The sequence below is a fragment of the Crotalus tigris genome, unplaced genomic scaffold (genome assembly GCF_016545835.1).
Source record: "Crotalus tigris isolate CLP2741 ecotype Arizona unplaced genomic scaffold, ASM1654583v1 scf7180000019642.961951, whole genome shotgun sequence".
Classification (NCBI taxonomy): domain Eukaryota; kingdom Metazoa; phylum Chordata; class Lepidosauria; order Squamata; family Viperidae; genus Crotalus; species Crotalus tigris.
In genome coordinates this window covers 330,511-344,524 of record NW_024097636.1, presented here as the reverse complement: position 1 = coordinate 344,524, position 14,014 = coordinate 330,511, and the positions used below count along the sequence as shown (strand labels likewise).

General features: G+C 37.6%; 1 protein-coding gene across 3 annotated transcripts in view; it reads left to right on the top strand.

The window, feature by feature from the left end:
• CERT1 (ceramide transporter 1) overlaps positions 1 to 14,014 on the top strand; it is a 64,653-nt gene that overhangs the window by 1,375 nt on the left and 49,264 nt on the right. For all 3 annotated transcript variants that reach the window (XM_039364008.1, XM_039364007.1, XM_039364009.1), the window contains exon 2: positions 10,232 to 10,366. In XM_039364008.1, the coding sequence (XP_039219942.1) occupies positions 10,232 to 10,366 (135 nt within the window). The remainder of the gene's footprint in view (positions 1 to 10,231; positions 10,367 to 14,014) is intronic.

Sequence of the window (14,014 nt, the reverse complement as noted above, 5' to 3'; positions counted from 1 at the left end):
AGCTCTTGCTTTCAGATTTCAGTCTCTCTACTCTCTAATCTGTATTATGAATCCTTGCTTTGAAATTAAAAGGGATGGGCATGGTTGCTTCTTAGCTAGAGATCACTTTTGATTAGAAGTTTGAAAAAAAAATAACAAAAGGCAATGGCAAAAAGTTCTGTATTGTTGCCAAGAAAACTACATCAGTGTATCTATAAAGTCATTTGATGCTGAGCATAGTTTAAAGGAAATCTTAGAAATTTGATGAAAGTCATCCTTGGGAGAAAATTGCTTATTTTAAAAATGTAGCAAATAGTTTAGGAAACAGTGTATTTTTAGAAACTCTGGCTTGTGAACTGCACTGGTACAAACAAAATCTAGCTAACACAATTACTTGCTTAATAACTTTCATAAATAATAAATTGTCTACGTGTTTCCTTCAAATATTCTTAAATATGTAGACAAGCTCTTTCAGATATAGTTTAGTATTTTGTAACAATGAATAAAGAAAGCACTCTATACAGGGAATTCATTTGTTATAAGAACTCAAAAACCTCAAGTAAAAAGCTAAAAAGTTTATTCATTAGGTTATAGCATTTTAGATCAGTGGTTCTCAACCTGTGGGTCGGGACCCCATTTGGGGTCGAACGACCATTTCATGGGGGTCGCCAAACAAGGCTGTCCACCATTTTTCCCCCTTTTCTTTGGCCACGCCCCTGGCACCCGGTGATGTATAAGTGGTTGGGGGTCACCACAACATGGGGAACTGTATTATGGGGTCGCGGCATTAGAAAGGTTGAGAACCACTGTTTTAGATAGTCCTTAGAAATATGTAACTGGCATTACACAAGAATGATATACTAGACTGGGATGAAGGAAACTCGGGTTGAAGTCCTTTCTTGGTGTTAAGCTGTCCAAGTTATTTTAAGCCATTCATCTCAGTATTACTTCACAGGTTGTTGGTTGAAGGATAAAATAAAAAGATAACAGCATAACAGCTTGCACTCATAAGAACAGGTAGAATAAAAAAGTGGATAAAAATCAGTATGACATTTTAAATGTGCCTTATCATAGCTGTTGCTCTTTTTTTATCTGCTTTGAATACAGTTTTAAGGAATGGATGGAAAAGAACTGCAGTATGTATTTCAAGAACTTCACAATGCCTTATCTATCCATGTTTTTCCATATTTTTATTGATCCTTTTGTTTGCCTTTTGGTAAGTTCAGAGCAGATAATTCAGAATGAATAATACAGTAGTGATGCCTTTTCTCTTAAGTTTAGATGAATATTTGCACATATTTACAAGCTGTTCTTCCCATTGCATTAAAAGTACTTATCTGTTAATAAAATTTTGAAGAATTCACAGAAATTCACAATTTTGCCATCCAATATCCATTCATGATAATATTTCCTTGAAGTTATGATCTATTTGGTATAGGCACTGAATTCTGAAATGATACTTCTGGAAAGTTCTTAATCTTCTAAACTCTCTTAAGCACTTTATAGCAACTTTATCTCAAAGTTTTATTGGTTTGTAACCAATAAAGCCAAATATGTGCATTATAGATTTATTTATTTCAAGATATATAAGGCTGCCAAATTTGAGCGGTACACAACAAAATAGTAATTTACAACAACCAATATATAAATACTAAAGCTAAATGTAAAATGGCAATCGAGCACAGGACAAAACAAATCTCAGAGGGGGGACTGCCACTCAACCAACCCCTAACACCTGGAAGAAGAACCAGGGCTCGCCTTAAGTGCTTTCCTAAAGATAAGGAAAGTTGGGGCTGGAACCTGTCGTATAATGGGTATGGGAGTAAGATCATTCCAGAGAGAAGGGACAACTATGGAAAATACATGCTTTCTACATCCCATAAGATTTAAAAAAAAAAAAAAGAACATGGAATGTGCCCTCCCTGTGGAAGCATGTGGGATGGGCAAGTCTTGGGGAAAGGATGTCTCTTAAATACAGTAATCTCTTCCTATACCATTAGGTCTTTTATAGTTTTCCTGGGCTAAGGAGTTTTAAAATAGTTAAAATGCCTTTAGTTCCAAAAAGCTGCCCAGAGTTTTTTGGAAATTGAGTTGTATATAAATAATAGTAATAACTAAATTATTTTCCTACTGAAATATCCACATATAATAGAGGCAGGAACTTCCCTAAACTTTTTTCTAACCAAGCAATTTTCTACATTATTTAAAAGAGAAATCCTTGCCTTTAGAGCAGTGGTTCTCAACCTGTGGGTCGGGACCCCATTTGGGGTCGAATGACCATTTCACGGGGGTCGCCAAACCATGCTGTCCGCCATTTTTTTCCCTTTTCCCTAGCTGTCCTACTCCCTCTTATTGGTGGCCACACCCACTTGGGGGTCACCACAACATGGGGAACTGTATTATGAGGTCACGGCATTAGAAAGGTTGAGAATCACTGCTTTAGAGTCATAATCGCAGAGGTTTAAAACTTTTTTAAAGTTACCATTTTCTTATGACTTCCTAATATGAAAGTAGATGATCTGTCAACAAAGGACCAGAGTCCCATTCCCTCTCTTCTGTAAACTAATGTCATGCTAATCCTGTTTCATTATTCAAGGGAATTTGTTTAGAAAGACTTGTCTTTATGCATCGTTAAATGAGCTGCTGCGTGTTTTTGTATTCCTCTGTGTTTTACAGATATTTTTATTAAATTTAAATGTCATCCATCTCACTGATAGTGTGACTCTGGACAGATTACAAAATGGTAAAAAGATAAATGTAAAAAGAGTTGAAATTAAGACTTAAATAAGACTGGGATCCTTGGTGTTCTGAACTTGGTTGCTTTTCTGCAGATGTTTCATTACCCACATAGGTAACATCAGTGCAATGTTGGATAATGAAGTCTCGGTAAGAAAACCACCAAGAGAGCACCAAGGACCTCCACAGTTAAATCCTGTGCTACAAATTCTTTTCTATTGTTACTTAAATAAGAACTAAAATCTAGGGGGACAGACAGTACAGGGGTGAGATCTTTTCTCTTACGCTGTTAACCACCTCCACCCCCATCAGGGCCTCGAGCTGCTAGCAAAACCAGGTTTTAAGGTCCTTATACCAGGCCAAAAGGGTAGTGGCAAATCTCACCTCCAGTGGCAGAATGTTCCACAGGCATGGGCCATTGTGGAAAGGCTCTTCAAAAATATTAGACAATTCAAGGGATATTTTTACATATAAGCACACATGTCCCACAGTGTCTATCTTACAGTATTAAGAATTCAGTCTATAATCCAGTAGTCCATTGAACATAGTGTTCTGGAAGGGTTCCACAAGCTAAAATACATTGATTACTTTGTGGTTAAGTTTTATATAAACCCAGCCAATGTAATTGGTTTATCATTATAAAACCAATGTAATTGGTTTTGCGCAAACCCCAGCAATTGTATTGGTTAAAACTGTGATTCAACTAATTATAGTTTGACATTAATCACTGTAAATGATCAAGAATTGATAAGGCTGCTTATTTTGTAGCATTTAAATAATTTTATGGAGTATGTAATAAATTTCATTTGTCACTATGTGTTAGATAGCCAAGAACATGCACTGATATTAAAGACCATGTTCTCTAGGCAGAATTTGCCCATCATACACAATCAGGACACAATGCTACTCCTGGGAAGATCAAAGAGATGACCTATACCTAGCTCAGCAGCAAGAGCAGAACTCATTTAGCCCATTTCCAGCACTTTTATTAGTATGGTCATTCTCCAGCCTCAGAATCAGAGGAGTCCATAACAAGGGGGTTAGTGTCTGGAAATGTACTTTCTCTGTATAGCTCCTTGATTGTGGAACAATTTGCCCCCCTGTGGTCAGGTTAGTTCCCACCCTTTTATCCTTCAGGAAATTGGCAAGAATAGTAATCTTCCCTAGAATACTGTATCTCAACCTTTTTAATGCCGCGACCCCACCCAGTCGTAAGTCGAGGACTACCCAACTGGTTGTAAGTCAAGGACTACCCAACCGGTTGTAAGTCAAGGACTACCCAACTGGTCGTAAGTCGAGGACTTTCCCTGCCCAGGAGCACCGCGCATGCGTGGTGCCGCCCCCTGTGCCGGCCGAGGTGTAGCTGGCAAGGGGCAGTGACGGCACAGGGCGACCACTGGCTGGGCCACCAGCTGGCCCAGCCCAAGGGAGGTAAGGCACCCGCCGGGCCCCACGCGCGCCAGCAACCCTCCCTGCACCCACCGGCCTCCCACCTCCCACCCCTGGCCCTCTTTTACTTACATTTTTAGTAGTTGCTCAGCAGGGAGGGGTGGAAGCTTCCAGACAGCTCACCTTCGCTGCAGACAACTTGCAGCACTGTTTGCAGAATGGGACTTTTGGCGGGCTCAGCAGGGCAGATACAGCATGGAAAATTCCTATTAGCTTTTGAAAGCCAATAGAATTAGACTCTATTCAAGAGAGTCTATTCTATTGGCTTTCAAAAGCCAATAGAATAAAAGGGAGTAGCACAACTAAGGAAAAGGGGGGAAAATGGCAGACTGCGTTGTTTGGCGATCCCCGTGAAGTGGTCGTTCGACCCCAAATGTGGTCACGACCCACAGGTTGAGAACCGTTGCTGTATCTGGAAAGAAAAAAATTAACTAGGAGACAGCAATTGATTTTTTTTTATTTTTTATACATGGTGTTTTAATGTATTAATAACATAGGCACCTAGATTCTTCCAAGTTGGTTTATGAAAATCACTGCAAAAAAATAAAATAAGTGCTAGATTGTGCAATTGACTAGGATGGCAAAATATCGGCTATTCTGTCTACTTGTTGGAGGCTTAAATAACAGAAGGCAAAAGTAAGACAGTAATCAGAATGCATGGTTCCAACTGATGAAAGTGTGTGCTGCTGTGGTCCGGCATGTTACAAGAGTAATCCAGTTAAGGTTATGGAGCTGAACCCCAGTATATCACTATATGAAGTTATTTACAAAAAGTGAGTTTATAGTATAATTGAAATAGTATCAATATCAAATGTATCACATGTTTAAATATGCTATGCATTCCATAATGTAGCTTGCAGAATGCTGTTCAAGTTAATGTAAAAGGGATCATATATTTTAATCAGAGCTGACTGCATTCTGTGCCCAAATGAAGCATAAAAATGCTTTTTATAATGTGGAAATGTTAATATATAGTAGATGTAAAATCATAACATTAAAAAAGAATATTTAGGTCATTGAGTCCCAGATACTATTCTGGGCAAGAATCCAAATTAAAGTTTTAACAATAGATAATCCAGCACAACAAACATGCTTGCATTCATCCATTAAAGAGGACCTCTCTCCTTCCCATTATAAATGGTTGCACTGTTGCTCCTCATAGTACTTAGAAATTTTTCTTAATACTTATTTACAATTTCTTCCTGTAATCTAAATGTATTACTTTGGGATGATAAAGAAACAGCTGTTAGTTTTTACTTTCAAGTTTTACAACTCCAGCCTCTTCAAGATTCATTTTAAAGATCTCCTAATATAATTCACTGTGTTTCAATAACATTTTGATCAATTTATATCCAGTATTCTTCACTTCATTCCAGCAGGTCATCACCCAGATAACTGTTCTGCTTCTTTCTAAAGTGTTAATTCCAAATGAGGATAAGAACCAAAACAAGGCAATCAGACAATCAGAAATAGAAGCCCTAAGTATTGCAACAGAGGTGAATTGGTGTTAGGAACCAGTCCTTCTGATGTGTATAATTTAATCCTTAAACCAGTGGTTCTCAACCTTTCTAATGCCGCGACCCCATAATACAGTTCCCCATGTTGTGGTGACCCCCAACCACTTATACATCACTGGGTGCCAAGGCCGTGGCCAAAGAAAAGGGGAAAAATGGCGGACAGCCTTGTTTGGCGACCCCCATGAAATGGTCGTTCGACCCCAAATGGGGTCCCGACCCACAAGTTGAGAACCACTGCCTTAAACTGAAGGTTTATGAAAATACTACTAGCTCTGTGTAAAAAGTTAGAAAACAGGAAATTAGAGGAGTTGTCAATTTACGGAGAAGCATTGGGCACAGGGAGGTCTATTCAAGGACTGCCTCATTCTAGAAATCAGGGTTGTTCAGTATCAGCTACGCTGAAGTCGAAGCTGGCAATTCCCAATTAAATTCCCATCTGAGTATAATCTGGTATTAGAAGTGCTGTGCACTTTGACTTGGAGTACAAACACTGCCTTTCCGCATGAACTTTAGCTGTAGGTAGAACTCTATTTCCTTTGTACTTAGATACTTTCAAATTATTCCTACAATGGGTATGTGAACACATATGGAATGAATCTGCTTGGGTCTCTGAAGATTTCTGTAGGCCAGAATCCTTTCTTGGAAGGAGCACTACTAGTTTATTAAGGATTTTAAATATTGCATATATTACATAAAATAAGATCAAAGACTTAAACCAATATAGAAAAAGAAAAAAAATCCAAAAGAAGCATTGCTTTCTGAAGATGCTTGATTTCAGTCAACATGAGCTCAGGACCCTGCTACTTCTTTAGTCCAATAATCTCACAGACATCAAAACATTTGCACACAGCCTAGATCTCATCCATAAAATAGAAGAATAACAGAGTTGGAAGGGACTTTGGAGGTCTTCTAGTCCAACCCCCTGCTCAAGCAGCAGACCCTATATCATTTCAGACAAGTGATTGTTCAATTTCTTCTTTAAAATCTCCAGTGATAGAGTACCCACAATTTCTGAAGGCACACCATTCCACTGATTAATTGTTCTGTCAGAAAATTTCTCATTTCTAAATTGGTTCTCTCCTTGATTAATTTCTATCCATTGCTGCTTCTGCTTTCATATGCTATGGAGATCTTCTTTGTTACAGCCTCTTAGATATTGGAACATTGCTATCAAGTCACCCCCTAGTCCTAGTTTTCATTAAACTAGACAAACCATTCTTCATATATTTTAGCCTCCAGTCCCCTAGCATCACTGACCCTAATGTGCAGTCCAGATTAATTAGATCCAGCACTCCTGCTGGCTGGGAATTGGGTCTTGCCTTGCTTTCCACCTGCCTTGAAGAAAAACACACATGTACTTCCCCCCCCAAGACATAATGGATACTTCCCCCTCCATTTATATCCTAATCTGCATTTTGGTGTTTGTTTTTTCTATTGTATCTCCCCATTACCTGGATAGATAGCTACTTTCCACTTAAGCTATTAAGTATGGACTTTATGAAATGGAGTTTCCCCACATTCAGTACAGTTCCTTTGCCTGATAAATTTTCTACTTTAAATTATTCATCAATTGAGTCCAGTCCAAGAGGGTAGGATAGAACCTCAGATTTTAAATCTCAGAAATCCAATATCCTATCAACACCTTTTGCACAATCAGTTTTTCACCTTGCATGAATTGGAAATCTCCAGGTTTTCTGGTCTTCACAATTATGAGGATGTGGTTGTGTCAGTTATTTTGCAATGTTATTTATTCACACATTGATTAGGGGAAATGGAATAATTTTCAGTGGAACTGATTAGTCTTGAACCTTCCTATTCGGTAATCCCGGCAATTGCACACTTCATGATGCATCCTCCTAGTCAACAATTTCCACAGCTCTCCTCTTTGACTTCTTGCAGAATGCAACAGTATCCTATCTCCTGTTCAGCAGAGTATAATTTTTTTTTTCTCTAGAAGGATCAATGCCTATTTTTTCTAGGAAAGCCCAAGAGTTAATGTTTTCAAGTCCTGCTAGTGCAGAATACTTTCTGTGTTTCTGATTCCAGTTTTCATCCACTAGACTTTAATTTTCCTTGCTGAGAATAGCTTCTGTGGTTACATTTATTTTGTTTGATATAATGCATTTTTGTTCTCTTTTATTGTAAAGGCTGAAACTGACAAGGCAGAAGCGAATGGTTCTCAGATAGGATAGAACCATTACAATATGTAAATGTTGAACAGGTGGGCCCTAATCTCAATGCTGGAAAGAGAGTGACCACATTTCCATTGGACATTTCAATTTCCATCAAGAAAAGCAAGAGGAAAAAACCTATACTTTAAATCCTGGAGCAGAAGTATCTTTAGGTTTGGATGCAATTATCAGTTTATGTAGGACTTTTGTCTGTGATAAAATGACTTATTTAGCTATGTTGACACTGTGAGCAGGTCACATGAGTATTGGGCTAAGTATCTAAAGAATAAAAATGTATTGCCAAACCTGGCATGATGTCTGCCATTTATGAACTAAAGGTAGTTGTCCCTTTTATTTTTGTAAGCTCTGTTATAAGTTTGCACTTAATACATACTAATTTTAGGTAAGTACATAGACACGCCACAAATATTGCAAGTCATAACTTCTGAGATAATGTATTTTCATCTTCAAATTTGTTTCTTAAGTCACCACTACTAGAGGGCTTTTCTTTTTTTCTTCTTTCAACAGGCTCTCAATTTAGTAAGAACCCATTCTTTACTTAGAGGATATATTTATTAGAAATTTGCTTCCTAAAGTCATTTACAAAATTTCTGTGAAATCACTTCCTGGAAACCAAAAATATTCCTTTTATAGTAATGTACAATTTTATTTTAATATTGCTGATGATAACATTAGTTGCATTAAAATTATTCATACTAATAGTATAGTTTTGTTTTAAATATGAAATTTAAAAAGCACAGAGGAATGGGCTAGAATATCCTTCTATGATCTGATGCTCTAATCCAGTGGTTCTCAACCTTTTTAATGCCGTGACCCCCACCCGGTCGTAAGTCGAGGACTACCCAACTGATCATAAATCGAGGATTACCCAACCGGTCATAAGTCGAGGACTTTCCCTGCCCGGGAGCACCACGCATGCGTGGTGCCGCCTCCTGCGCCGGCTGAGGAGTAGCTGGCAAGCGGCAGAGACGGCGCAGGCCGACCACCGGCTGGGCCACCAGCTGGCCCAGCCCAAGGGAGGTAAGGCACCCGCCAGGCCCCACACGCGCCAGCAACCCTCCCTGCACCCGCCGGCCTCCCACCTCCCACCCCTGGCCCTCTTTTACTTATATTTTTAGTAGTTGCTCAGCAGGGAGGGGTGGAAGCTTCCAGACAGCTTGCCTTCGCTGCAGACAACTTGCAGCACCATTTGCAGAATGGGACTTTTGGCGGGCTCAGCAGGGTAGAGACAGCCTGGACAATTCCTATTGGCTTTTGAAAGACTCTATTCAAGAAAGTCTATTCTATTGGCTTTCAAAAGCCAATAGAATAAAAGGGAGTAGCACAGATAAAAAGGGGGGGAAAATGGCGGACTGCATTGTTTGGCGACCCCCGTGAAATAGTCGTTCGACTCCAAATGGGGTCCCGACCCACAGGTTGAGAACCACTGCTCTAATCCAAGTATTGGATTAGAAATGTTATGATCCCCACCAATTTATGGAAATATACAGTATTTGAGGTAATAATGCCATGACTATAGTGATATAATTACCTGGAATTCATTGTCAAATTCAGCAGACCTGGGATGTTATTGCTGTGAAGCTTTCAGTAGTATTGGTGATTTTTAATTATCTCTTGGAAATAAGCCTTTCAGAATCTGGTTTATTTAGAGTTCTTATATGATTTTCAGTTTCCCCTAAAGCTTCAAAAATATTTTACAAATATTTCTGGTTGCTATTTTTAATATACTGAAAGTTGGCATTCATTTAGAATAAATAGTAATCATTTTATTAAAATAAAGTTTAGTAAAGTATATAATAAAATAAGAAAATTATGTGAGTATGATGCCACAGCAATCTCTCTCTCTCTCTCTATATATATATATGTATGTATGTATGTATGTATGTATGTATGTATGTATGTAGGTCTTTCGGGTTTTCTCCCGCATAAAATTGGAATTTTACGCGGGAGAAAACCCAAATAACCAAAGACCTACATACAAACACCCGTGAAAACCTCAGAAAACAAATACATACATACATACATACATACATACATACGTTAGTAATTACACTAAAAATTGGCAGATCCTGGCCAACCTATAAAGGGGACTCTCCTACTGACCGGCATCTTGAGCCCTGATGATGTCAGCAGTCGCCGACGAAAGCTAGGCGTTTTATTGAAATTTTATTGGTGTTTTACTAAATTTTATTAAAAGTTTTATAGTACTCCCTGGTGCTCACGTTTATTTGTTTGGTTTTAAGTATATATATATAGATATATATATATATATATATATATATAGAGAGAGAGAGAGAGAGAGAGAGAGAGAAACTCATTATTTTGCTTTATTCAAAAGTACATATTTATTCTTTTTAGTGGACCAACTACATCCATGGGTGGCAGGACCGTTGGGTAGTACTGAAAAACAACACTCTAAGTTACTACAAATCTGAAGATGAAACGGAATATGGCTGCAGGGGCTCAATCTGTCTGAGTAAAGCTGTCATCACAGTAAGTGTTTTCTTAAAGTTTGATTAGTCTTTCTGACTAGTATATTTAATATATTTCGCAGTGGTTAAAACAGAACAAATTGGACAAAATTGTAATAATTTGTAAACTGATCATAGAAAATATTTTATGTAAAACTAAGTTTCTGAAATAATTATACACATTGAAAAAAGATGCTTATAGGCATATTTTAAAAAGTTTTTAGTTTAAAAAGTTAAGTTTAAACTTTTAAAGGAAACAAATGAGCTATAATTGTAAATGCAATCCATTAAAAAAACATATAAGGCATTTAAATCTTTATTAAATAGGGCTAATGTTTGTTTTAAATCTTCAGTAAGTTTTAAGAGACATTTGATAAAGATATCTGAAGCCTGATTAACATTTTGGCAACAGAAGCATAACAGTTATTGAAGAATTGGTGATGCTATTTGGTTGTGCTAATGTATCAGAAAGTATTTATGCATTAATAGTCAGATGATTACTTCACATGCTAGTGCTGGAAACAGCAATAATAACATAAAAAACTATTTTTATTCTGTCATTATGATTGCCTCCTTGATCTGCTAACTGACCAACTTGAGAATACAGATGCAGTATCAACTGCTCCATTATTGGCAGGAAAAAGATAGCACAATAATTGCAATGCACAGGTCTTCTACCCTTCTTATATGATTTCCAAGAATCAGAATAAGATGATAACATTCTGCCCCTCAAGGTTTTACAGTTATAACCGTGTGCATTGTATATTAAGGCAGTGGCCTCCAACATTTTGGGTGCCAGGGACTGGTTCCCTGGAGGGCAGTTTTTCTGTAGCAAGAGGGGGGGGGGGCATGTTTTTGCTTGCTGCCTGGATCCTGCATATGTGCAAATGGGGCTTTGCTTGCCTGTGTGGCCCAGTTCCTGGTGGGCCTTGGACCGGTGCTGGTCTGCGGCCCAAAGGATTGGGGGGACAACTTTATTAAGTTATGTCTAATATGACTGGCCATTGTTGCAACACATTCATGTCTTCTTAGTACATATAGTCCTTGATTTACAACCACAATTGGACTAGAATTTTGGTCATAAGTTGTTAAGTAATGCACCCATGTGACTGCCTTGTTCAATAACCACAATCATGGCCTTCCCCCAGTTATCATAACTAAACAAAAGGGGAAAAGAGCTGTCTGCCCAAAAAAAAAAAAATGCAGGTTGCTCTCCTCCAAATGGAGAAGTTCTGTGCTAGGTCTTGGTAAAGAAACTTGAATCCCAAGCATTCCCCTTCCTTCCATGTGCAAAAGGGGAACCGCCATGCTGACTTGGAGAAAGGAAGCTCAGATCACCAAAATCCAAGCATGGCGATTCCCATCCTCTCTCTATGATAGCCTTTCAACTCTTCAGAAACATTACTGTCAACGCTGCAAATACTGTATATTCTTGCTTTGACAATATGCAGAACTGTCTGGTATTTTTAGAGTTAATGCAGAGCATAAGAGAGAGGAAGGAAACCTTTGACCTTCACACTCATTGGATAACAGTGATATATGACAGCTAATTTAGGGAGGGAATATGCTGATAATTTAACTGCTCAGAGAAGAGAACTTAGATCTTAGCATAAACTTCGTTATGCCTGTTCGGACATTTTGAAGCAATAAAAGACTTTTAGGGAAATCAATGCCTGGAAGTTCTTTGAAGTGTTTCATTAGCCAGAACCATAACAATTACATTTGCTAGCTTTCTAGCATGCAACTTTCCTTGACAGTTTCTGCATTGACTTTCCAGGGAATTCAGCAAAGAGTATTGCAAATGCTATCACACAATTACAGGATGCTCGCCAACTGATCACAAGGGCAACCAGATTGTCAAGTGTGCAAAATGGAATCACATGATCACAGGGGTGTGGCAGTCATAGCTTGAAGGACAGGTCATAAGTAATTTTCCTGAGCAACTTGTAACTTCGTCCAGTTGATAAGCCACTAGTTGTAAGTCAAGGATTGCCTTTTAAGGGTGAGAAAGTAAATGTGACAACTTATAAGCTTACTTATTTTTGTATGCTAATTGTTTTAATGGTTATTTGTTTTAGTAGTTTAATATCTATTACACAGAGTCGTATCAGTCAGCTGGATAAATTTAATAAAATAAATAAAACCTAGGCAGATTTATTTGTATGCACTCAGCTTTTTGAGAAAAAATATACTACATTGCTTTTTTATGAATGTTTGAAAATAGCATAATATCTTGCCATTATTTCTATTCCATGGACAAATTGCTACTTTCATCAGACATAGAAGCATATAAACAGTGTGTGATAAGCAGGAGCCTTGGTGGCCCAGTAGTTAGAAAGCACTATTGCAGACTAACATTGCCCACAGCCAAATGCTGACATTTGCAAACAGCTCAGAGAGTGCTTTAAAGCACTGTGGAGTGGTATATAAGTCTTAAGTGCATTGCTATGATAGCCTGCTGTAACTTCATACATTACTTTACAGATTTCAGAATGCTAAATGTTTCTTGCATTAATTTCTTTGCATTAAAATTGTAGATTACCCACTGAATGAGAGTATATGATTTGATTCTAATTTGAGCCACATAAATAATTTTAGTACATTTTTGTGATTCTTTTATTGACTAGTAAGCATTTTTCAATTCTTATTACACTTATATGTTTAATTTTTTTGAACAAATATACACTGCAGGTTTATTAGTTTTAAATAGGTCTATGAGCGGATTAAAGACATTTTAAATGAGCAGTGAGTTTTAAATTTGCATACATTTACATGCAAATCAGTAGCACTGAATAAAAAGACCTTTTCTTTTTTTTAAAAAAAAAAAAAAGAATGCATGCACTTATCTCACCAGGCATCATGCCAATTATGCTGTTTTGTTAATTTTCCTTTTTTAAAGGTTTTTTTTAAATGTCATTTATCTATATAGTACCATTCCAAAACATACTTCTATATTGAAATGAAGGAGTATTCTCTGAATATTTTTGGATTTCCCCCCCAAAAAATAAAAATTGCTAGGGGCATATTTCCCCAAGATGGCATGCTAAGCAGCAGGGGGATTCTTTTCTTCTATTGACAAACAGCTGATTTTGCCCTCTGGATCTGATTGAGAGCTGCTAGGAACAACCCAAGATGACCCTCGAATGATTGTGGTCCCTCCTGGGAAGAGGAATTTTGAGGGTTGCAATTCCCAGTAGGGATGGTTGGAGACTTGGGTCTCCGTCTTTCCTCTCGGCTGTTCTTTTTTTAAAGTACGCCTGGGTTTTAACTGCACCTGGGTTTTAACTGCACTATTTGAATTTTCTTTTTATCTTGATGTTTCTTTTAAAATTAATTGACTGGTTGAGGGCTAATTTACTCTTGCTGGATTTTAATATGAATTCTTTAATGTTTTTTTACTGTTTCACTCTGCTGCAAATTACTTTAGCTTTCTCCGTATGGAAGTCAACGGAGATTTTTTGGGTAGTGAAAGTGACCTGTTTGGATTTTCATTTGCATTGGATTTTCACTACAGGGATTTCACATTTTCTTAACTTTTAAAAAGCTCTGGTCTTAATTTTTTAACACTTTATGGAAATTTTTTCCATCCTTTATTGTGAGAAATATTTCAATATTCTCTGTGGCTACTTTGTTACAAGGGAGTTGTTTATGTCTGGTTACAGATGCCCAG